Consider the following 26,274-nt stretch of genomic DNA (forward strand, 5'->3'; position numbering starts at 1 on the left):
ATATAATAACGCATTAAAATAATTTATAAGATCATATTTCAATCTTACAATGATACATCTAATTAATAAGTAAAATATAGATAGATCGATAAGTGAATAAGAGAAAAAAAAACCTTTATTCGATTAGTTTTTTGCAAATTTTAAGAATATTTTTACGTAAATGTTTAAATATAAGTCCAACAATCAAATCAGCGCACAATTTATGGAATTAAAAAAATTTTAAATTGACATAAAAATATTATATAAGCACCAAGATCTACTTTGACTGAATAAAGGTTCTAATATATCTAGTTCTATTACGAATATGCTCTCTTATGAAAATAATATAAATTATTCTTTCCACAGAACATCGGTGAAATGTGTCAACTCGAGCGACCTGATTGGCAGCAAGTCATGACATATGTGACTAGCATTTATAAGCACTTCGAAACGTAACTGATCACTGTTTCATTGTATTGCCTCTATCAAGCGGCATGTGCTATTGTTGAATGCGCTTGGCATCGTGAGGCGAACGAGAGAGAACAATAGCATCTAGTCAAGCAAATTTTATGAAGAAGGAAGCTATGCTGCAAGAAAGATTCTGAAGATTTATCAAGAATCGCTGAATCAGCACTGCCTATCTAATTGTATTCCCCTCTATGCGTTGTATATAGTTTTGAATTGAAGAAATGTACGAGCCGCTGGAGTATATGCAAAGAGTTCGATGGAAGACCAAACACCAAATGGAATTGCCGTTACTATGAGACTGAAAACTTTTATATATATATATATATATGCATATATACGTACACGTACACATGCACGTGGCGTACTCGCTTTGTAGAGCACAAGAATTTGGAATCCTTCGAATGTCGAATGAGAAAGCGGAGCCAAGTAATTGTAAACTTCGCGAGTAGCCTTCTGCAGATGAAAATAATCGCGAATAACCGCACGTGGTGTTCCTCAAAGATAAAGCTCGGCGTTATGCGTTCACGAAGAGTACACACACACACGCGCGCGTGCGCGCGCGCACACACACACACACACATTGCCTCTACATCGTAGTCTTTTGCACCGTTTTTGCAAAAAATAAATCGGAAATCGAGTATTTGCGTTCCTCTCGTACCGAATATTTTTGTACGTGTATTATTTTTCGAGAGACTTTTTGTAGAGTTTACAAAATACGAATGTACAGAACAAAGCGCCTTAATTTAAGAGATCTAATTTATTGTAATTAGTCGCATTTAGTGCTCTTACCAAGCGGAGAGGTCCGTCCTCTCTCTTACCCCATACCCCCAAGTGAATCGTTTTACGTTTCTACTCTTATTAAGGAAAAAAAGAAGAGCTCTAGAAGGAACAATTATGTCGTGCGAAGATTAAGTTCTCTGTGATATAGCAAGATAGCCCCGAGACAGAGATACAGACGTTATCGTTATTGCTATTACTATTATTATACTATTATCGCTATTAATATCGTCCTCACCGTCGTTGTTGTACCATTGTAGACAATACAGATATTGCTGTCTGATGTAAAACAATAAACTTGCCTAATGGATATTTAAGATCCAGGTATCCTGAGTAATCGTATCGCATATCGTTTTCTTTAATGAAGAAATTTGTCCTTCTCTGAATATCAGATAAGCACGACTTAATTATCTAAAATATAGGTATATTTTACAAATTTGTTCCAAGTCTTTGCAAAATTTATTTGAGTAAAATATGTTTGTTTCGTCATTAGTATAAACAAATCAGTCTGTACAGTTTTCATATTTACACTTTTGTGTTATACTTAAAATGTATACATTATATTAGGGATGAGCGATACGTGTGTCGATATCCATATCAATGCGTTAAAAAAATCGATATTTTTGCAAAATATTGAAAATTGTCTTTAAGGCTATTTTAAATCAATCTTTTTGAAAAAAAAAAATCATTCCTTTGTCAACAAAAGATCGATTTTCAAACGATTTTTATCGATTTTTATCGACGACGCGTATCGCACATCTTTATATTAAAGTTCGTCTTATTTCATACATCAATAGTTTCGAAAATAAAAATTCAATAATTGCACAATAGTATATATCTATTGTCTTGGAATCAGTCATAGAAAAGATATCGTGTCGCCAGTTTCTTTGTTTGATGAATCATGAAATTAATAAATTCCCAAATCTGGATTCTGCTACATCTATATTGAACTTTATAGGAAGGATTGAGAAATCATTTGCACGCCCTCATAAATTATAATACTGTCTCTATCACGAATCGTTCGTATCCATCTTATCTTGGTCTTTGTCACCGGCGTAATACTCATTCGCCGGTTCGACAATCTTGTCTGTGTCCTGTGGATTCTGTCGAGAGTCTGGATCCGGTTCTGGTTGTCTTTCCTCTTCGGGTGGTAATGCATCACTCGGAACGTCCTGCATCTGTACGCTTGGTGAATGTTGAATCATTTTGAGATTGTCACACACGTGTCTTGTAATTGCTTCAAGATACTGCTTACTATTAGCGTTGTCCTGTCTAGTTACAACCTCGGGATGTAGGGTGAAGTCTGGTGCGAAATATTCCAAGTATTCTGTGTATGGGAGCTCATTGCTGATTTGTTCGTCTACAAGCAGAGACGTTTCATACGTCCAGCATCTAGCAACATTTCGTAATGTATAACCACCACCACCAACAGTCAGTAATGGTACGTTCAAGTCTCTCACAAATTTAACACACTCGCCATGTCCTTTTGTGCTGAGACTGAAGCAGCCGAGTCGATCATTTGCAAGAGAATCGGCACCACACTGAAGCACTATCGCTGTCGGCTGAAAGAATTCCATCACATGTGATATGACAGGCTTGAAAACCTGAATGTATGATGTATCGTCAATTCCTTCTTTCAATGGCACATTTACAGAATAATAACGACCGCTCTCAGCACCAATCTCATACATGTCGCCGGTGCCAGGAAAAAAGTAATTACCATATTTGTGAAATGACACGGTCATGACACGATCAGTTAAGTAGAAAGCTTCCTGCACGCCATCCCCATGATGTACATCAATGTCGATGTACAGCACCCGGGCGCGGTACTTAAGCAATTCCAGTATAGCAATTACAATATCGTTAATATAACAGAAGCCGGAAGCTTCGAATTTCTTGGCATGATGCAGACCACCACTCCAGTTAACGGCGATGTCACAGCAATTATTGTTCAACTTGGTGGCACCGTCTAATGAAGCGCCGGTATACATAGAGCAAAAATCGAAGAGGCCGTCGAACACGGGACAATCATCTCCCACGTTGAAATGACTCAGGTACTTAGTATATCCTTGTAGATTCTGCGGTGTGACCCGCTGCAAGAACTCCACGTAATCCTCCGAATGGAAGCGACACATGTCGTGAGTACTGGCGCGGTATGGCCGATAAATTTGCATTTTCCTGTGGAGACCATAGTTAAGAACGAGGCTATGAATCACGGACAACCGATGTGGCTTCATGGGATGACCCGGTCCATAGTGGAAGTTACCCACCTCCGGGTTGTAGAAGTACGCCACCTTCTTGTTGTAACTCATATTGAGGTTATCTGTATAATGAAAGGTTCGTTAGACGAGTGTCTACGAAAACAGATATACGTTTATTGAAAAGAATACCGATACATACCTCATATTCTTCCCAGAATGAAATTTTAATTTAGCCTCGGGAAGCTGTCGTAGAGTTGAATCAGGATTCAGGAATAGGCTAAGAATAACTAAAAGGAATTTAACCTTTACCTAACTCGCTTCAAGGAGTGATAAAATCTGCATTTGACTCTCGAGCTTTTCGATGTTTACTGAAGGAAATTAATTTGCCGCAATTGAAAAGCTAAGATTTATCTACTTCACAAGACCAAACAAAACGAGCATAGTTAAACGAGACGCCGATTGGAGCGTGGTGGACAGTGGTGGATTCGAGCTGAATCAGTCTCAATCATGGTGGAAGGGATATGACGTGTTGTGTGCACTGTATACAATTTCACGAATAGATACGTGTGAGAATAAAGAAATGGACTATCCAAATGCGGCAAATTTAAACATTTGTACGGCGATAATTTTTAACAATTTCGAAGTGACAGCTCGAGAGAGCAAAATGAGTACTTGTCAAGTAAAAACATGTAAAAATGATCATCGAAAAATAGAATTCAGAAATGTGTATTTTTATCGCTTCTCAAAAGAGAAAGCATTAATGTTAAAGTGGAAAGAAGCGTGTGAAAAAGAAAATGTCGACGTTAAAAATGGTATCTTTGTATAAAACTAATATATCCTTGCTTATGTTGCTTACATACATCACAGATTTGTACAATGAAAATAACACATTTTATACGTATAGGATGCATCTGTTTCGCTCATTTTGATGCGATAGCGTACAAAGAGTCTTCATGGATGCAACTCCTTTTAGGCTACTTACCGCCACAGAAAAAAAAATTAAAATCTGATGCAGCAGTGCCCACGCGAATTTAGAATCATCAATCAGTGAAGGTATAAAAGTACTAGTTTCTTCAATAATCAAATGTATAATTACTATTATTATATATGATTTTTTATTAGTTATCATGCCACGTTATTACCATACAATATATTAATAATTTGTTTACTATCTCAGGTCTTGATGGATCTGCAATTATGCCAGGTATTGCGAATACAATACTGTCTGAAGAGCAGATAGAAGTTTCAACTTCATGACACTCATTAAATTCAAGTAAGTAAATTATGATACATGGTAGGCATGTCAACTCCTGTAAGAATAGACATTACATTCAGCAGAGAAAACTAATCAGCGAGTGCTCAATGATTCTTTAATATGACTGATTCTTGCCTTTAATTCTTTGAATCTAAGTATAGAAATCAATCGTATTGAAGAATCACTAGTTTTTCTCTGCTGAACGCAAGTTTTTAATAACATCTTATCGGTGCTCCTGCACACAGAATATGGCAATGACTGTGTTTAATAAAACGTTTATTTTGCACTGTTAAAAGTTTTCTTCACTTTGATTATATGTCGGTGACAGACCTTAGGTCTGTTAGTATTACTTGCACTTTTTTAACTCTTTGTTCTCTCTCTCCCTTTAATGCTTGAATATATATTTATATTTTAAGTGAAATTCCTAAAATTTTTAAGAATTTCAAGCAATACAAATAAATTTTAAGAAAGCAAAAATAACGTTGGAACGATATAATCGAATTGTGTGTTATTTTTTATATATTTTTATAAAAAATGCAAAATATATTTACGATTGCAATTATAAATAAATATTCTATTTTTTTCTGAAAATATATAAAAGATTAACTTGAATTAAAATTTATAACTCTCGATAAAATTAAAAAAAAATAATTTGCTTTCTTCTACATACAGATACATTGAGAATCCTTTCTTTTCTGTAAAATAATTTGTTTAGGAATTTTTTGCTGTGCGTTTTGATTTCATATACTCTCTTTATCTCTTATCTATATTATATTTACATTTGTATCTCTTTATCTCCTTTTGGATTCGAAGAATCCGAAAGATTATGCCGCATTTTTTTCATTTATTCATAATAAATACAAATAATCACGTGGCAAAGATAAAGCTACACCTCCGCGTAATGACTTCCTTGAGCTTTTATTTACAATTGTAATCCCTTATACGATGCGCTATGGTTCGCGCGATTATGGCTCGCGTACGACATTGATACGTAGACTAGATCCAAACTACGTAAAGTCAAAAGAACCTCATAAATCATACATCATGTTGAACTTAAATATGTCTGTCCATGAAAGATGATCAAGTTATTTAATTTCACTAAAGTTTGGAGACAGGCACATGTAATGCTAAACGCATTCACGATATGAACTAACAAGTGCAATTCACTTATTCTCTATAAGATCTTAAAAGTTGATGGGTTTGCCGAAATAGGCTGCCAGATGAGCTTCTCTGAGCGCCTCAGCGCACGTCTGAAAGAAAGAAAAGAAATTTAAATCACGATAAAGTATAATAATTCTATTTAAATTTCCTCTCAGTTCTAATATTTAGAGATTCATAGTCCGTTCTTATTTCAAGACGGTTAAGTAATGTCTTAAGACACTAATATGGCCCTGTGATTGGTTCATGATTTCTTAGAGACTATATTTAAAACGGTTTTGAATATAAGATCTGATTACGAATACCGACCTCAGAGTTGATTTCAGCAAGAATTAACAGTCAAATATAATGAGTAACATGATTTGTTAAAAAAGATTAAGAATTATTTTTAACTCATTCTTTTTGCACAAAATTAAATTTCCAAAATAAATTAAATTTCCATATAATGTTTAATTGTCAAAAGGATTAATTGTACAAGGATATCATGTACAAAACGCGAAGAGGTTGTAATGTAAAATAAAATTAATATTAAATTCTTACCGGATGTGCATGGCATACGCGGGCAACGTCTTCCGCACTGGCACCATATTCCATCGCAAGAACTGCTTCGTTGATAAGCTCTCCCGCAGACGGTCCGATCATGTGTACGCCCAGAATCTTGTCTGTGTTGTTATCGGCGAGTACCTTGGCGAAACCGTCCGCCTCGAGATTTGTTTTCGCTCGGGAATTCGCCATGAATGGGAACTTACCGATCTTATAATCGATGCCTTCCTTCTTTAGATCTTCTTCCGTCTTGCCGACCCAACCTACTTCCGGATGCGTGTATATAACGCTCGGTACGCAGTTATAGTCGATGTGAACCGCACCTACACATTACAAAATAATCCACATTTAATCATATCAAACGAAAAAAAAAGAGAACAAGTTCATATTTGTATGAAGGGAAATGAAAAAGTAAAGCGAATTTATTTATTCTTCTCATATATGTTAGCAAAATATATATACCGTTACTTCTCAATACAATCATTTAGCTAATCCAGCTTTGCAACATTTTGTGTCATAAGTCTTCTGATTCTTGAAACTTCGTGAAACGAAACTATAAAACCACGTACGTGTCGCTTCTTAAACTCTAAGACAATTGGAATTGTCACTGGTCACGCAGGACTTCCTTCAATGGTCCAAACAAATTAGAAGTAGACAATAAACTGAAAAGTTTAATTTTTATTGGTCCAGATTTTAGAAAACGATGTGGTTTCATGATCAGACAAAAATCTTCTTTGCAGATTGAATGACTTACGGATTGTTACAGAAAATATATTATAAAGCTGAACAATTATATTGAGAAATAATGTTGTACAGAGCTTGCTGACGTGTATTGTACGTGAGGAATAAATTCATTTTATAATACTTTTTGATTTTTCTTTATCTTTTCTTAAAATAAGATGAGCTAATACGTAATACTTAGTATGCAAATGAAAATTACCTCCGGCAATACCCTCCACTGTAATTATACCTTCATCCTCAGCCTTGTGAGCTAACATTGGTCCGTGAATGCAGTCACCAATAGCATAAATACTGCGAATTTAATTATGAAAACAGTTATTTGGAGTCAATAAGATATTTCATTGTAGGAATATGTATATTGGAGGAAATTAAAATTGCAAAATGACATTTAATTTTTAATTTAAATTTTGTAGTTTACCTAGGCACTACCGTCTGGAATCGGTTGTTTACGGGTATCCTTCCTTTCTCGTCTCTCTCGATGCCCATATCCTCCAGACCTAAGTTTTGTGTATACGGCCTTCTGCCAACACACACTAACAACACGTCGCACGTCAAGTCCTCCTTTTTGCTGGAATCTTTCGCATCCTCGACAGAAACCAAGATCTCATTACCACGCTTGTTAGCAACCGTGACTTTCGTTCCCAGTTTAAACTTCAGTCCTTGTTTTGCAAGTATTTTCTGCAAGGTTTTACTAACTTCCCCATCGATACCCATACCACCGATCGTCGGCATGAATTCAACGGCCGTTACATCGGAACCTAGTCTGTAGAAATAATAATTTTAGCGAGAATGCATAATCATCTTTTTCTATATTAAAGGATACTTTTATTGTAAATTTAGCGCTTTACCTCTGCCAAACTGAGCCTAATTCCAATCCTATGACACCAGCTCCGATAACAATAAGCCTCTTGGGAACTTTACCGAGCGAGAGTGCACCAGTCGAGGACACGATCTGTTTCTCGTCGATTTCAATGCCGGCGAAAGGCGTAACTTCGCTTCCGGTCGCTATCAGAATATTCTTTGCGTTGATAGTCGATTCCACCGATCCATCAGGTTTTAGGGCAGTGACCTGGTTCTTGCCTGTAATTTTTCCATGACCTTTAACCCACTCGACTTTATTCTTTTTAAACAAACCCGCTATACCACTGGTTAAAGCTTTGACTACGTTTGTTTTCTGTTCCATAAGTTTGTTGAGGTCCAATTGAACATTTGATACTGCAAAGAATAATCCATTATTATTTGATTTTTCATAAACGATTTGTCTAATGTTTATTTCTTCTAAAAATTAGAAAAAAAATAAATTAAGAATAAACTAAAAATTAAATCAAGATTAGATTGAGATAAAACCAAGGTTAAACTTAATTTACATTAGTAAAAATGAGTCTAACTCAGTTACTCACCAATAACTCCACGGTTTGCTAAATCCCCATTATGTGCCAAATGATAATAATGTGAATTGTTTAAAAGTGACTTTGATGGAATGCATCCAACATTAAGACACGTGCCTCCCAGAGTTGGGCCCTTCTCTACGCACACGGTCTTCATGCCCAATTGTGCAGCTTTAATCGCTGCTACATATCCACCAGGACCAGCCCCAATTACCACTATATCTGCATCCAATGTACTGGCATACCTACGCTGTTGGGTGGCCGTCATACCTGGTAGAACACGCTTTATGCATGTTGGCTGATAACAAACAGAAATGATACTATAGCAATTGATTACCAATGACTTGCTAAAAAAATTAATAATTTAAAAATTAAAATAAACATATATGTAATATATGTAAAAAAAATATATTTAATGTATATAAAAGGCTTACTGAAACAATGGATTATTTTGTAAAAATGGAATAAATAAATTCTAAAATTAAAGTGATGGGAAAATACAAATATTTTATTTTTATTGGATTGATTCCATTTTACAAATGTAAATTAGCTCATTGTTGCAACAAGTTCTTTGTACATAAAATGTGTGTGTGTGTGTGTGTGTGTGTGTGTGTGTGTGTGTGTATATATATAATTATAACAAAAATATGTAATTGTCAATATAGTTTTTAAAAATTTTTGTCATTCTATTATCATCATTCAGTTTATCTATTATTATCTATTATTCTGTCTATTATCACATTTTGATACTATTCATCTTTATTTTCATTTTTTTTTTTTTAGTGCAGAAGGTGTAACATAGAAACTGAAAAGAACAGATTTGGTGATATACTAACACAGAGAAAGAAATGACATAACCAATCTGTAAAACTACTTTTGCACACAATATAGAAACTCTTGAGTTTTTCAGCGAGTTCTGAAAATCTAACAAATAGGTTTAGCTATCTGTGCAGGCATAAACATTAATTCTCTAATAAACTAAAGACAAGGATACCATACTAACAGTGCATGCGTACAAAATGTTACGAAAGCGATATCACTAAATGTATCTTGCATGAAATCATCCATTCACGCGTGACTTACCCTGATCGATGTGGTCACCAAGTTCCAAAAGCTGGCTTGCATATTTCAAAATATGAAAATACACCTCGAATCCCGAATAATAAATGCGGGAGGAACAAAGGGAAAAGAAACGGCAGTGAAACTGAAAGGTCTACCGGTTGTCGCGACAGGTTCACCTCTCGAAAGGTGCTGATAATTCAGTAATTACAGAACACAGTTCGCTAAAGGCGTCGAAAGATGACGCCAGGAATCCATTAAAAGGTCAGCTGATCACTTTCAATTCATCGATAGCAACGCAAGATGGCGCGTCAATTTTAAAGATTGTTAAAATCATTAGATTAACAAAGTACCGCGCATGGAACCAAAATAATGGCAATTCGCGATACTTTGTTAATCTAATGACTTTAAAAGATTGTCAAGTTAAAGAGGAACACAAATGTCGGCTATTACAAAATTAGTTTATGGTAAATTGGACAATAATTCGGAAAGAATGGACATTGTTTTTATTCGTAAGTTCATTTTGAGAGGAGCTTTTTCAGATAGAACTGTAATAATAAACAATAATGTTATCAGACTTTCATTTTATTATATGACAGATATATATTCAGAAATTATATGTTGTAGGTAGAAAATCTTGCTTATGATATATTAGATAATATAGATATTAGATAATTAAATAGAATTAATAGATATTAGATAATATAATGCAACTTTTGTGTGGTGAAAATTCTCAAATTAATTTTGATGATTGGCTTTAAAGCTATGATACAGAAAAACTTAAGATTGATGATTACCTATTTTTTTTCGTTTGATTAATCATTTTTTAAGTTCACAAGCAAATCAGTTTTAGAAATTAATATTCACCTCAGTAAATACTATAGTTATTAATAATAACATCAATATTACAATTTCACACTTGGTGGTCCCCATTTGATGATACAAGTATTAACTTGTGTCACCAAATGAAAAGCATATACAGTATTAACAATATAAAATGCAATATATACTTTAAGAGAGTGAAAATATTTCACTTCTTGAGAAAGAGCAAAAATTGTTATCACAAGGAGTGAAATATTTTCACTCTTTTTTGAAAGTGATTATATTTTCACTATTTTAATGAATGAGATTTCACTCCAAGAAATTTAGAGTGTAACATATATGTTACATAACACTACATTGTTTGGTATGAAATTGTAACATTAATATTGTGTTACTTTTTAGAATCTGTCTATAATGATCTATTAATTTTGTGAATCTGTGATAGATATATCTTCCTACAATTTCTTCTTATATTTCTTCCTTTTGTCGCTTATCTTCTTTGTTTATTTCGCTTGAATTATTTGGTGTCAGCTTGCATACAGCCGGGAATGAGTTCAAGATCTCATAATCATATTCTATTTCGAACTTTATCAACCAACCTTTTCCCGCTTGCTGCTTCAAGTCCCACTCACGTGGATATATCTTATTTTTCTCTTTAGCCATACGATAAGCCATATACGGCAATCGTTTTAATGAGCAGGTCTGACATATGCACTGTGACATATCGGCTCGCGGAATTGCGGCCAAGATCTTCAATAACTGTAGCTCTTCTTTAAACGAAAAAATTCTTCCGGTTCCATTGTACTCGTATGTCTCCGCTCCAGAATTTTTGAAGCGGCATACCTCGTCACGCAATGTCTCGAAATCAAGTTCATAATTCGTAGCGACCAATTCCTCTTCTTCTCCAGCTAGAACATCGTTTACTGCTGCTTCGAACCTCTGTGTTAAGTCAAGATATTCTTTCGTTTCCTTCTTAACCTTTATTTTTTTAAACGTAGGTATATCCCATTTATCGGATATTTCGCCGACCATTTGAGATCTTTTTCTCTTTATAATCATGTCTACTGTTTTGTTAAGCCACTCTTGTAATGAATTAATATTTCTATCCATGCCTGCTACTTTATTATACTAACCTAAAAAAAAAAAAATAAAGATGATTATGAGCTACATTGGCATACCTAAGGATTGTGACAATGTAAAGCCGGAGGCATACGATGCTTGTTTCTTATTGGATTGCTAGCTGGATCAGAATCTTGTCACCGTATAGGCTGCGATGCTGAAAGTGTCAGAATTGATCAATATGGCGACAAGAATCTAATCCAGCTAGCAATCTAACAAGAAAACATCGTGTGCGGCTTTAAGATAGAAGTCGCAAGGTCACTTTGGTTTTGTGATTTTCATCTCTGTTTGAGATAAAATCTTATATAAATATATTGAATAATAGTTAAATGTAGAATTTCGTAGCGTGTTTTTTTGAATATTTTTACAAATACTTCTTAACTCTCTGGAACTGACGCTAAAATTTCTAATACAGTTATTAACGCTGGATCTGTAAGGCCTATTTAATTTATGTTAATTAAATGGCACTATTCAGTTTCAATCAAAGTAATATAACTTGTATACAAAAGAATGAATACTAAATATATTTTAATAAGAAAACATTCGAATTTTCAGATATAACCACGGTTATCACTCTCCGATTTTTAGCTAGAGATTTCGGTTTTTTGATTAAATCTAAGATTAATCGCTCAAAATTTTGATGACCTTTTTCTTTACCTTTTTTTAAGTGTACGTGTCAATTTTTCTTTGGTTTTTAGAAAAATATTTCCAAAGGAGGCAGAAGAGTCAAACCTGATAAAGTCTTTTTTTTAGAAAATACATTAAAAAGCAAAATAAATTTCAATAATGGCAAACGATCTCCGGCAAGGCTGTTATCATCTCCGACAGAGAGGAGAGCCAAATCTGATGACATTTTTTGAAGCACTACAAGACAATTTCAATTTCGGCAATTTCGGTACTAGTCATCAATCTCCAATGAGATAATAGAATCTTCGGCCGAGAAGAACTGTCGATCTCCGGTGGAATACTAGTCGAAAGGTGATTACCGAGGATATAACAAAGAAAATTGTTTGACACTTTTTACTAAGAGATTTATAAATGCGTTCAATATAGATTTATCGCCAGCTCCAGAGGATTAAGCAATTAAGATAATATATAATTAACAAAATATAGATAATACTTACAAAAATCTCTATACGAAACTGAATTTTCGGATGATAATTAAAAAAAACTGAACATGCGCTTAATTAAATTTAATTTTAAACAACTAGAAACTGAAGCAAGCAATCAGACTTAACCTGTGTCAATGTTTGGAAAATTTAAAGTTTATGTCTTTAGGTAACACAATTTCTCCAATATATCTAAATAAACATGTTTCTTTTCTTTCTTCTTACCCTAATAGCACTGAACTCTGATCGATAATGTATACTAGTAGTAATGTGTTGATTCTTCAGATAATCTAGACGTTGTATAAAGGTTGTCAGTAAGCGAAGCTCTGTTTTTATTCTGCAAACAAACGTTATTACATTTAATTATTCAAAGACAGATAAAATTTTTTCGAGCAATATAGTTATTCTTTCTTACACTGCTATCTTTTGAAATCGAAATATATATTTTGTATCATTCGTTGTGTGAATTGCAAAAAAAAAAAGAAATCAAACGTGAGAGAGATTTTTAAAGTCTATATAAAAGATAAATGTTACTCTAATAAAAATAATTATTTCTCTCTTTTTACAAATAATATTTGTATTTTTTATTAATACAATTAATATTTGTATTTTTTATTTTATAACAAAAATTTTATTTATTTCATAAATAGAATTTTTAATTAATCGAAAAAGGTGGCAGACAGTCCGCGACGTCATTTTCAAAATCAATGCGCAGAAAGAAGAGAAAATAATCAGTCGTGATTCATTATTCGCGAAGTGAACATTAAATTGTTTCATTCTACGGCTTCAAAGGAAACGAGATCGACAAGGATGGAGAATAAACTTTCGACGATTGATAAAGACGTCGAGACACGCCAAAGAATTTCTTTCTTCGGCGAAAGTTGCGGATCGATTGACGCATGAGCATTTTAGGCGGCGTCGCGATGCCGCCAGCGTCGTCGTCTCGCCTATGCATCCCCCTGTCGGTATAATTCACGACGAACCCCACGAATTTCTTTTTTTTGTCTGTGGGGTAGATCGTGTTGAGAAGGAAGGGAAAGCGTAACGAAAGGAAAAGGAAAAAAAAACGACGAGGAAGGGAGTGTGAATTAGGGCGATAAGGGGATGAAAGGGCGAAGAGCGAAACTCGAGAAGAGAGAGACAAAAGGATAGCGGGATAATTAGAAAGAAAGAGAAGATGATAATAATAAAGGGATTGGTAGTAGAATAGATAAAGGACGAAGGACAAGGAAGGGACATGAGAGAAAAAGAGAGATACTACATGAATAAGCAGTGATGTAAACGAGTCTCGGAAGGGCCCCTCTTACGCAAGGATGCTTGCATTTTAAATGTTGTAAATCAATAATTGCACGCAAAAATAAAAATAATTTTTGACCTAAAAAAATTCTAATATCGTATTCTAATATCGGTATTAGAATTTTGTATGATACTTTCAAAAATCTGTTATACTTTAACTTTATTAAGATTATTTTAAAAAAATATCTTCAGAATTTATGTTTTTTGGAAATTATTGAATAAGTAATCTTACGTATTTCATAATCTACATATATATCAAAAATTCTAGAATAGATGTAAACTTTCTTAGTATCTTTGAAAAGTGTTCCAACTTGTATAAAAAATTTAAGAAATTTTTTAAAAACTTTTTATCAGGAAACGTAAATTTCAATAAACGTAACAGTTAATTAAATTAGAAATAGACTGACTAACGTAAAGTCGCAATTCGTAAAATTGTTTCCCCTTATTTTAATTTCTTAATCTTTTTTCAGAGAAGATTTTTAAAGTTAAGAAATTAAATAAGAAAAAAAATGAAAAATATTACGATAAATATATCGTTGTTTACATTTTTGTCAGTATCAGAATTTAAAAGAAAACTTAAGTGTCAACTTTTCTGAGATTAGAATTACACAAAATATTTTATAAAACTTTAATTAACTTTATTATTAAAATTTTAAAAATTCTCATGAACATAGTGAAGCAAAGTAATATGTATTAAAATTCTAATAAATTTTATGGAATTGGCAGGCTCATATAAAGATAAGCGCACAATTATGTAAAATTTATTTTATTTTTTGGTAAAAAAAACTGAGCGATCGTCTTATAGTCACTATAAGACGTAAGATATTTTTTACATTTCATAAAGTAAATTTTGAAAGTCGTTCGTGCTTACAGTCTTGAGAATAATATGATTTACTTTACTATAAGATTAACTGAATTTACTGTAATTATAATGTACTATCTTACACCCCTCCGGTATTTTTACTTTTAGAGATAAGTAAATTTTATCATAAATTCATCAAAAATAGTCCAGAATATTTTTATTAATCTTGTAAGGAAAAAATTACTCAACCATTTTTTTTTCTTTTTTTTTTTCATATAGCAAGTTTCATCGACATTGGCGCCAGACCACTTTTCCACGCGCCACCCTGTACATTACGCGTGCGTGGTATGAGCGTAACGATCCCTTGTAAGTGCGAGAGAGAAAGGAGGACACACGGAAAGCGAAAGGAAGAAAGAGATCGAAAAGGGAGGAGAAAGAGGGGTGAACGTCTCGCTCGCCGAGGGGTGTCGCGGGGCAACAGATGTCCTTCCGCATGACGCACGCGGGGTGGTCGTCCCTCGCGGAGAGGTAGTCTCGCGTCTGGTGGTCTCTGCGTGCGTCACGTCGCGAAACTGCGGAGTGTGTGACTGCGTCCTCGCGAAGGATCAATCGGGTAAAGGATCTCATTAGACGGAACAGGTAAGAGTGACTTACGATCATCAATCCACCTTGATGAATTCTACGCGTCCGCTTTATAACCTAATCCCAATAAACGAATTGCTTGGCAAACAGTCTCGCGTCCCTTCTGTTGGAAATGTTAAAAATTCTCACGCCGCGAACGAATGCGATCGAGAAGATATCGAGTGGTTATTCCCCGTGTGAGATATATTTAGCTCTCGACATATAGCTCGATTTATTCGCCGAACGTGGTCGGACAATAGCTCGATTTATTCGTCGATATGCAAGTCGTTTTGTTTTTGAGGATGAGCCAACGTTGTGTCTCGTATATAAAGTAAAATCGAATTGAAAGACGCTCGTGTGAAAGGAATGGTTTTGCGAAAGTATCTAAAAATTTGACTTATACAGATTTAAAAATAATTTGTTAGTTATTAAGATAATTCCTATATACAGAAATATTTTGAATATTTAATCATACGGATATCTTATAGACATTATATCTTGAAACTGTCCTTATGATATAATTTAGACATTTCTGCTGTATTGAGTTACGTAAGACGCTCAAATTTGATTGTTAGAATGTCAAAACATTTTTTATTAGCTGCGTTTAGCAGAGAAAGTAGCTTTACAATTGTTGTAAAATCCTTTAACATGATTGGTCCTGCTCTTAGTTCCTCACTAAATCTAAATGTATAAATCAATCGTGTTAAAGAATTTCACAACAGTTGGAAAGTTGCTTTCTCTGTTGAGCCATTACTCATCATGCTTGAGATTCTTACGTAATTATTTTGATAGTTCAATGGAATTATTTTCAGATTAGCTAAACTTTTAGATATATATCAGCAAAATCGTTCTTCCATATGGCAATCGCGCAGTAGATATATAATATATATATATCTTGATAACGTCGCTGTTTTAAAATCTATTTTAAAGTATCCCTTCACATTCACCTCCTCGTTGATCCGTAAATAATTATTGGAAGTTCTTTCAGCCGTTCGTCTGCGAAATGTACGCGTGAAATGTCGCTGGACGTGCGCCGCGCGGCTTTCTCCCGACGAAGGGCATTCTCTGGTTAGCGCGCGATGTGCGAGGTATCGAAGAGCCAACGCAGGACGTTCCGAGACCAGGACCCACCGCGAATATGCAACAAGAGCGCGGAGAACCTGCTGCGAGACGAACTCGAATTCTCGCGCTCGACCCCGAGCTCGCCGACGACCCTCCAGCGCGCCGCCAGCCTCGAGAAGTGCTTCAGCGAGCCTGAGTTCTTTCAGAAGCAGCGCGAGCTGCTCTCGAAACATGAGCAACGGTCGAAGGACGACGACGGTGAGGAAAGTGTCATTCCTGGCTCCGCACGTGTGGACGACGATTCCGGGAGTACGGCCGCGAGCATCAAGAATCTCCCGAAGGAATTCTCCGCCAAAGTGCCTTCCCCTTGCGAGCAGGCGAGCGAGGTATGTGCGAACAATCGTGTCAAAGAAGAAAGAAGATAAATTCTCTAGGAAGATAAACCAATCTTCTCGTTACAATTTTCTCGTCAATGCTTTCATCATCATTTTTTTCGCGAAGTCGACTCTGTGAGAAGATTGTAAATCAATCACACTGAGGCCCAATTTTTCATTATCTGATTAACTTGTGGTTAAGATGTTTCCCTCAATGGACTTCACCCGTAACATCATCATAGATGAAGCCCATTGTGTAAAATACCAAGTTAAGTCTAACCACAAGTCAACCAGAAAAAATTTAAAACTGGGCCTTAGAGAAGCCTTGTGATTGTGATTGCATGATAAAATAATTGTGGTTATGAGCTCCATTTTTGTAGTTATTACTGCTATAATGTTAGTAATAATAATTATATTTAGAGTCCTATATAAAAAAATATATAGTGTTGATTAGAAAGTGATTATAAACAATAAAAGGAGTCACATGCAGGATCTTTCTTGCGCAAGTCTTGTATTTTAAATATTTAATAATATAAAAAAATAAAACGTAGACGCGTTTTGACTAAGATCAGGTATCTTCAGTATGTCAAAGCAATAAAATATAAATGTATAATTAACAAATTATAAATAAGTGTCAGAATAATAAAAATGTCATAAACGATATTGACAAATCATTATATTGCATTATTTTATCATGCAATTATAGCCACAAATCCCTAACACTTTGCTCTCTACTATTACTAAAGTTGAGACAAAAAGAAGTTGGTTGGCTTAACTTCTAAGAGGCAGATAATTAATGAATTGCATCAACTGATTGCATTCTCCCTGTCGCTGATTGTTCTCATTTAGAGACATTTGAGCTTAAATTTTGAAAGTTTTTAAAAAAGATGATTCTCAAGATATATGTAGAACGCTTTAAATATCGTTGGATAGAGGATGGCGAAGATGGAGGACATGATTTTTCATAATTGCTCTACAATACAAATCATTAGAGACAAAATAAATTTATATCGCTTATTAGAATTATCAGAGTAACTAATCACTTTATTAGAATTATCGGGGTAATCGGATCATATGCGTTAAATGTTATATTTAAACACTTTGCATCTTCTTTTTAGAAATATCAGGTTATTCGATTAAGAAACAATGTGGAGCATCGATTGACTCACGTTTCTTCTTGATTTAATTATCGACAAGATCCTCGTATAAAATAACTAGAAGTAAGCTAAATATATCCTGCATCTATTCAAGGATACGCATCCAACGATATTTAAAGCGTTCTACATATATCTTGAGAATCATCTTTTTTTATCAAGAATTCGAAATCGAACATTATTTCTTTTTGTAATTTCTCCAGAACTCTTGCAATCAAATATCACCTCAATACTTTTACATGACTTATGACGCATTTCCTAAGCGTCGATATTCAATACTTTTTAAGACTCGCTTAACTCGTTTTTCTGCGGAGAAATTAAGTTATCGATTAGCAACGATATAACACTCAGAACGTGACTGCCGCGTGTTGCACGTATGACAACAAAAATCTCAGATAAAGCGGTCGATTGCGAATATGAGTCACCGGTGTTTTTCGCTTTGAAAACTGGAAAGAGTTGCGTTGAATTTTCCAGCGAAGAAACATGTTTTTTATGGAATAAAAAAATCTTGATTTAGCGTAACGGAGAGACACGTTTCGGACCCGGTGGCTGACGTTATCACCGACCTGGTGTCCGATCCGGTTGCAACGGTATATCTCTCAGTCGACTTCTTGTTCTTTTTTATTGATACTCGATCTTCAAAACGGGTTCTATTCGACCAGCGACAATAGTCAGATTAAGTGAAAACAAAATAGTGTTAGATAAATAAAATACAAATGCATTAGTTTAGCTTGGGCCAAAATGATTCTTCGATTAATTTTCATCACTTTTGCAAGTACACAGAAATTATTAAGTAATTCTTACATATATCTTTAACATCTTTAAGAAGTACTTGTAAGATATTTGAAAAATTATATATAACTATTTATTTAGTGCTTCTAGTATTTCAAAGGAAGAAAATGTGTATACTGTTAAATTCATATAATGCTAAATTATATTTTTAATCATTTCTATTAGTCGCTATTACTTAATATGGTGTTAATTTAATTAAAATAATGTAGTTAAACAATGTAACTCAAGAAAATATATTAAATTTGACTCAAACCTAATTTATTACTTACTCTCTAAACTACTCTTTGAAGTGGAATCTCATTCTAAAAGGTATAAAAATTGAGTCAGTCTTGAAAAAGCCTGAGGTTCACTCTAAAAGTTTTAGAGAATGCACATACGTTAGATAAACATTGTTTAACATTGTTTTAAAATTAATTACAGAAATGAATTGATTTACATTTTGATACATATGGAAGTTAAAAATTACAAAATATTTAAGTCAAAAAAGAATTATCATTGTTCAATCCTTTGATATTTAACAGTATAAATTGATTTAACAGTGTGTATATATATATATATATATATATATATATATATATATATATACACGAATGATCTAATCATGTGTACCTACTAAGGATTAAAAATAATGCACTACTCGAATCGAAGCAAAAACACTTTTGCCCTGATCGAGTCGTACGAAATTTATCTCTTGGTCGACGTGTACAGGTGCACTATCGACCTGCAACGAGAACATTGTCGAACTGAAGTATTGGAGGAAGCGTCATATGCCTCGCCGAAGAAACAACAAACTTGCTCGCGCGGAATAGCTGGCCTTCGCTTTTGTCGGTAAAATCTCGTGTCACGGTTTTTTTTTTTCGAGACTGACGTAACGATCGAAGCTATGGGTACGAAATTTGTTTCCCCAGACAATTAGGAATTCCACCTTTCACTTATCAGGAATAATGTGGAACTTTGCGCAAGAAATGTAGAAATTATGTACCATTCTTCATTTATATCAGAACTCGGAGTATCATAAAGTATAAAGTGAAATCGAAGTAGTTCTTTTCATTTAATTTTTAATAAATTTTATATCAGAGAAAATCAAGTATAAAGATATATGCTCCCCTAATTATAAGAGATTTATATACTTAAAAAATTAGATATTCGTTTATGATATGTTGTGCTAATTAGCATTCATGAAATTTTCACTAAATTTGTATGCTGTTAAAATATACTTATCTTTTATTCATATCATACAGATCATTAATAAAACTTACTGAAAAGTCTGCGTAATAACTTTTAATTTTTAATAAACTTTAATAGAATGCCAGACGATACATAAAGATATTTCAGATATGAAAGATATAAGTTGTAAAAAAAAAAAGAATAAGTGTTAAAAAGGAAATAACGAAAAAGTTCTTAACAAATGAAATCTGATATATTATTTTAGTTGTACAACCTTTATTCGTATTACTCATTTTATTTTTTTTATGATTATGAAATCTACCGTTATTTAAGATAAACATGGAAATTAAAATTCGTTACTAAAATTTTCATGTTTAAAAATTCATATATTGCAAATATTCATGTATAGTGTATCGTGCTAATTAGCCTTCGTGAAATTAAAATTCATTATTATATATAATTTATATATTTCAAAATTTAAATATTACTATATAAATATTTATCTGTGGCATATATGTCATGCTAATTAGCGTTCGTGGAATGTTCATCAAATTTGTGAACTGTTAGAACATACTTATTTTTCATTCATATTATGTTCTCTCATCGGTAATGCAACTTGTTGGAGTCTACGTAATAACTTATTCCTTTATTTATGCTGATAGGGTGCATTATACATGCACGGTAATAAAGTTGCGTAAATAGATTTGAAACCGGCATTTATGCCACTTGATACGCATATGCCTGCTATCCTTGAGAGACTTAAGAACTCTGTACCGTTTTATGGCTCCGTCACTTTCTAGACTCTCATCATTTTTATCATATAACCCGTCTATACGAGCCGATTCGCCCAGTTTTAGCAACTGGATATATTCTTCGTCATCAGATAAGTTTATAAAATTATGCATATATGAAATTAAGTAACACGTATTCATTAATGTGAAGAATTTTACGACTTGAGCAATATCGTAACACATTGTGTTCACGTGATGTACATTTGCTCATCAGTACACAAATTATTATGAAAACTTGTTTTCAGAGCGCTTAAAGTAACAAATAATAATAAGGTTACACAGAAAGCAACAGGATTTTTCGAGCCAACGATGATGTCGTTATAACGAGAATCAAAGAAATTAGAATTTAACTTAACTGACGTTACACGATGACATAATTGACATTTTATAATTACAACTATTAATAAACCTCATTAAGAGTATCCGTATAAACGTACCTAGTCATCACTGTTAAATAATACCTCGTTGGACTGCGATAACAGGATTACAATTCTATTTAATTTTAATTAGTTACGAAACAATTCAGCATGTTTCATATACGAGACTCTCTGCAATTTGTAATTTTACGTTTTCTTGAATGCTATTTCATTTGATTATTTTATCACTTTGATAAAGGAAGATCAGAAAGATTGATCAAAATGTTTGCACTATATAATTTATAAACAATAAATTAAATTTTGCGCACCAATAATTGTGTGAGCTCTCAATAGCTTTTTAATTCTTTTCATAATTCTATAAGAAATTGAATGGGATCTCATTTTTTTTTACACCTCTATTATATATGTATATTCAAAATTATTAGGTGTTGGAATTAATTCGTAGCGTTTTTTAATGAAAGAATGTTATTTATTTCACATGAGCATTAAAAAATACATTAATGAAAGTACTTCCCATCACTTGTAAAACGCTACGAATTAATTCCAACACCTAATATATTATTAAATTCAAATATTTTTACCTTTTTTCTTGAATTTCCTCTTCTGAAAAAATATATAATTTTTCAGATGCTGTGATTTTTATACTATACTGAAGAGATACGTTTTGAACACGTGTGTTGTACAACTGACTCAGTCGTATTGTATTTTATATTCTTTCTTCTATTCACAATTTTTGACGCATGCGCAGAATCACAATTTCTAGAAGAAATGGAGGAGATAGGATGAGATTTTGTCCTACAACATTTTTGTCCTACAATAAATTTTTCAAGTCTTTTGATTGGCTATAGAATAGACAGATCTGAGGATTTCTTTTTCCTGCACACATTTGTCATACAAAACGCACAAAGAAAGTCCCTATGAGTGCTATTTCGTTTACATGTTGTACGACAAATGTGACAGAGAGGTCCTCGAATCTCTCTATCCTATAGCCAATGGGCTTGAAAAATTTCTTGTATAACAAAACGCATAAATGAAATAGCATTCGTAGGATGGGACTTTCTTTGTGCGATCTATCTATCCTATAGCCAATCAAAATGCTTGACAAATTTGTAGGACAAAAATGTTGTAGAACAAATAAAAATCTCATCCTATAGATGAACATCCTATGGATGCGTTTTTATCGTACAGAATAAATGTGTACAGAACAGAGAGGTCCTCGGATCTCTCTATTCTATAGTCAACGGGCTTAAAAAATCGTCGTACAGCAAAACGCACAAATGAAATATCACCCTAAGGTCAATATTATAAGCATTTTTTTATCGTACAATGAATTTTTCATTTAACACTGAAATGAAATCCCACTTTTAGCAATTTAGTAGCATATATAGAAAAAAGTCTGTAATTTTTCGATTCTAATCGAACGAATTTTGAAAAATTTCAGGAATATTTCTCTCTTATTAGGCTTCCCTCTACTAATTGTACATGAAAAATTAAAAATAAAAAAATTAACAAAATGATATCCAAAAAACAAAAAGTTTTGAAAAATTTTACTGGATTAACTTTATTACCTTTTGATTAACTTTATGTTTATTTTTAATTTTTCATTAAACGCAAGCCAATTAAAAAAAATTTCAATCTTCCTTAGTCCCTTTAAAACTACAAACTTCAAAATACTAAATGTATAAATATACATATTTATTTACGACTAAAATTAACACGTACTAAGATATTACATAAATAATTGTGTAATAAACTAAACTTTTCAGTATAGTAGAGAAAAATTTAATACGAGATCGAAATTCCCTTATTTTTTTCTCCGGCGTTAACTCCTTTCACAGCTTATTGTTAGAGAAAGAGATATTACAAAAATCTTGCCACATATATATGAGCGTGCGTGTATGTGTGCAGTTTTACAAATTATTTAGAAATCATGAGCGATTTTCCGCTTTTAAATCCGTTGATGCGCCGAGAAATTTTGCCGCCGGATTTTACTTTGAAGAAACATCTCGAGTGAGAACGTGGACGGCTGCAAATGACAGATGCGTCGTTTCTAAAATTCTCAGAACCGTCGCATTAGTGACGGTAGGCGAGGTGATTGCGAGACCTGTGGGGTTCAGAGATGAATTAAGTTTCGAGCCTGGAGGGAGGACGCAATCTCTGTAACAGGTTCTTTTTCAGGATTACTTTTACGCGGATTTTGGATTAAGGGATAAATCACACAGTTGCACACTATGCGATATGACGTTTCTTATATAAATAAAGCTGCAATTTTAAGTGCTTGTGATTTTGAAGATTTAAAAAATTTATACAAAAAAAGAAGAAATTTATTTCTAAATATTATTTCCCTCTTTCTCTCTCTGATCTCTCTTTACATTCTTCTCTTATACCTGCTATTATTTTTCGGGCATTTCTGATATTTTCTCTTTCCTACAGGTTTCAAGAACTTTGTGTTTAAGATAATGGAGCAAATGTTCCTTGCTTTTCGCTAACCAAATCGTTAAAATGATATCGGTTGTATTGTTTCCGTAATTATTCTTGCGTATATAATTCGAGTAATAAGAAGAGCTAATTTCTAAATAATATTATTTTTCTTATCTCTTTTTCCCTCTCTCTTATATTTTCACACCCACACTAAAAAATATGTACTAAATTTTAATAAATATTAAAATAGTGTGCCAACTAAACATTTATTTACATTAAATATACATATTTGTTATAAAGAAAATTTTTATTAAATTAATTCTTGTATCAAATAAATATATTTAATATTTAATTAATTCTTAATAATAATTCAAATATAAATGATTTATTAAAATTTAATATATTTTTTTAATTATCGTTTTTCCGAACACTTTTGACATTTCCTCTCTCCCACAGGTTTTAAAAATTTTGTATATTCGAAATAATAAAGAAGCAAATATCTTGCTTCTCGTTAAGTCACTAAATCAAGTTGCTGAACTATCAGCTATGTACGATTATTCTTGTAATCATTATCGTGTATATATGCGAGTGATAAATTCAGTTCAATGGGAACTAGTTTCCTGCAGAATTTATTCATCGTGTTTTATCGTTTTGGCGTATATGCAAATTTTTCAAGAATTTCAGGAAGTAGTGGCGAGCAATGCAAATAAGTACTTGAGTCCGAACAAAAACTATGATATATTATATATATATCGCAATTTTCCGTGATATCATAAGAAGATGGACGCGTGCTTGCGCGAATGAGGCGAATTGAGATTTAGCTGGAAATTTGCTCGAAATACACCGGTTATATGGTGCAACGGAGGTCGACGACCGAGTAGCGTTACGATATTGACGAGGAAGCCGCTATTTCGGGGGACGACGATTAATTGCCGAGGCGAGGAGAGGCGGGAACGCCGCTGATAAATATTCAATAATCGATTCTTGACGAAATTATCATCGTGCTGAGATTGCTTGCTAATAATCCGTCTGCTTAATCAGGAGTTAGAGGGCGGCAAGAAGAGTCTCTGACGAGCGTTTGTTTCAAATTTATGATCAATCGTTTTGCATAAATTCCTGTAATTCCTGAAATTATAATCGACTTTCTTCGACAAGAATCTCTGTAACAAATTTTATTTTTGTTACCCATCTATCTGTTTTATAAAGTATGACTTAATAAATATTCTTAATTATGTATTCTCATTAAATTGTTAGATGCAAAAATTCAAAAAAAATGTAAATATTGATTATTTGCTGCAACAATAAATTAAAAATTGTCATTTTGCTTACATAAAAAGAAAGAGTTGGACGTAAGAAACAAAGGAAACATAAAGAACAAAAGAAAGAACCTATTTTTATTCTTCTACAATTAGTTATTTCACTTAAATTATATTTCCAAATTAATATTACAAAATTTTAATTATTCAGAATATTCAAATTTATTTTCTAAACTAGATAACTTTGCTTTTTGAATTGGTATTGTGCATTATAGCAAATAAGCGGTATAAATTAATTCTAAATTGTGCTCATATCTTCTAGACAATATCTGCCGTTACACAATCATATCGTATCACATACGTTATACAATCATATCGTATCATGTTTTATGGAATAACATATATACGTTACGTATTATATGTTATTGCATAAAACATGATACGAGGCGTCAAGGTGCACGTTGCATTCGCAAAGCGTCGATCCAGAGCACCGACCAACCAGATGCAGGCTGCATCCCCACGTTGTATCCTCCTGTCGGCGGTTTCGGTATGAAAGCAGCCTGTTGAGGTCGGCGCGTGGTCTCGCGGTCTCGCACACTGTGCAGTGCAGCGCCAGTTCGATGTTTACGCTCGTGCTTTAAACATTTTTCGCCGCGTGCTCCGCTTCGGAAAGCCGCGATCTTGCATCCCGTCTGTGTGTAGTCTCGCACCGCTTCTTCTCCCCCTCGCGCAAGAAGTACAGCGTGACTTCAACCATCCGCGAAGAGCACAGAAGTGTTTCGTAGCTTAGCGATACGTAACGTCAGCGGGACTTGAAAAGACTGTAAAATTGAGATTTTGACTCGCAGTTTCGACCGACGATTCTTTATACGCTCTGCTTCACCAGAGACGCCGATTTCGAGGTTTCCGCAATTAAACCATCTGCGAAGAGATTTAGATGGTCGAAAGTAACAGTCGATGACAGAGGTAAAGGAAAATATTTATAAAAGGAGAGAGAGAGAGAGAGAGAGAGAGAAATTTTAATACCATACTACATTGTAAAAAAATTACATATAAAATTTCAATTACAATGAATAATTTTGAGATCCATTATTAAAAGTATTATATATTTACGTAAGTTATATACAACTTACAAATAAAATTTTAATTAAAGTTTCAAATATAAAATTACAAATAATATTTTTCTTTGTGATTAAACAATTTGAAAAATAAAGTTACAATTAAAGATAAGTTTATAGAAATATATTTACTTAATATATTTACTTAATTATTCGTCGATGAGTTAGAATTTTTCTTAAGCTACATTATCGATATATAGTAAAAATACAAATATAATATGTGTTATATTATCATTATGTTATTAAAAAATATACTATTGTTATTATAACTTTTAGTCTGGTATAAGTACATATTCACGTAATTAAAGCTAAAAATATAAATTTTTATAAAAATGCACAATATTAAATATTTCCACTAATAAATTATATTATTTTTATATATATTATTTATGTAATTTTACATACTTTTTTGTAGTGTATTTAT

The 26,274-nt window shown here is 33.2% G+C and overlaps 5 protein-coding genes across 12 annotated transcripts in view; 2 read left to right on the top strand and 3 right to left on the bottom strand.

The window, feature by feature from the left end:
* LOC105146609 (cytospin-A) overlaps nt 1-1,571 on the top strand; it is a 50,971-nt gene extending 49,400 nt beyond the window's left edge. For all 4 annotated transcript variants that reach the window (XM_011056987.2, XM_011056985.2, XM_087404561.1 and 1 more), the window contains one exon: nt 346-1,571. In XM_011056987.2, the coding sequence (XP_011055289.1) occupies nt 346-435 (90 nt within the window). In that variant the 3' untranslated portion in view covers nt 436-1,571. The remainder of the gene's footprint in view (nt 1-345) is intronic.
* Nucleotides 1,572-1,660: 89 nt separating this feature from the next.
* HDAC3 (histone deacetylase 3) lies at nt 1,661-3,881 on the bottom strand. The gene is made up of 2 exons (XM_011056979.2): nt 3,625-3,881; nt 1,661-3,547 (listed from the first exon to the last, which is right to left on the bottom strand). The coding sequence occupies exon 2, from the start codon at nt 3,534-3,536 to the stop codon at nt 2,235-2,237; it is 1,302 nt and encodes a 433-aa protein (XP_011055281.1). The 5' UTR covers nt 3,537-3,547; nt 3,625-3,881; the 3' UTR covers nt 1,661-2,234.
* A 90-nt stretch (nt 3,882-3,971) lies between these two features.
* The window catches only part of LOC105146603 (uncharacterized), a 66,599-nt gene continuing 44,296 nt past the window's right edge, over nt 3,972-26,274 (top strand). The window contains exons 1-5 of one of the 2 annotated variants that reach the window (XM_011056974.2): nt 3,972-4,237; nt 4,330-4,478; nt 4,603-4,698; nt 14,997-15,356; nt 16,327-16,786. In XM_011056974.2, coding sequence (XP_011055276.1) covers nt 16,418-16,786 — 369 coding nt within the window. In that variant the 5' untranslated portion in view covers nt 3,972-4,237; nt 4,330-4,478; nt 4,603-4,698; nt 14,997-15,356; nt 16,327-16,417. Of the gene's footprint in view, nt 4,238-4,329; nt 4,479-4,500; nt 4,699-14,996; nt 15,357-16,326; nt 16,787-26,274 lie in introns of those variants that run through there. The other variant, XM_011056975.2, reaches the window with a different exon arrangement.
* Nucleotides 5,505-9,735, bottom strand: LOC105146605 (dihydrolipoyl dehydrogenase, mitochondrial). Its single transcript, XM_011056978.2, has 7 exons — nt 9,594-9,735; nt 8,523-8,808; nt 7,971-8,337; nt 7,541-7,885; nt 7,322-7,413; nt 6,379-6,704; nt 5,505-5,930 (listed from the first exon to the last, which is right to left on the bottom strand). Exons 1-7 carry the CDS (start codon nt 9,633-9,635, stop codon nt 5,865-5,867), a joined length of 1,524 nt encoding a protein of 507 aa, XP_011055280.1. The 5' UTR covers nt 9,636-9,735; the 3' UTR covers nt 5,505-5,864.
* Nucleotides 9,269-25,480, bottom strand: LOC105146602 (uncharacterized). Of its 4 annotated transcripts, none has more exons than XM_011056971.2 (3): nt 21,637-25,480; nt 12,845-12,956; nt 9,269-11,524 (listed from the first exon to the last, which is right to left on the bottom strand). In XM_011056971.2, the coding sequence occupies exon 3, from the start codon at nt 11,499-11,501 to the stop codon at nt 10,860-10,862; it is 642 nt and encodes a 213-aa protein (XP_011055273.1). In that variant the 5' UTR covers nt 11,502-11,524; nt 12,845-12,956; nt 21,637-25,480; the 3' UTR covers nt 9,269-10,859. The 4 variants fall into 4 exon arrangements, with proteins under 4 accessions (XP_011055273.1, XP_087260766.1, XP_011055274.1 ...); XM_087404640.1 differs by lacking the exon at nt 21,637-25,480 and adding an exon at nt 15,372-16,307; XM_011056972.2 differs by lacking the exons at nt 12,845-12,956; nt 21,637-25,480 and adding an exon at nt 12,635-12,838.

Source organism: Acromyrmex echinatior, chromosome 1 (assembly GCF_024713525.1).
Source record: "Acromyrmex echinatior isolate Ae372 chromosome 1, ASM2471352v2, whole genome shotgun sequence".
NCBI lineage: Eukaryota > Metazoa > Arthropoda > Insecta > Hymenoptera > Formicidae > Acromyrmex > Acromyrmex echinatior.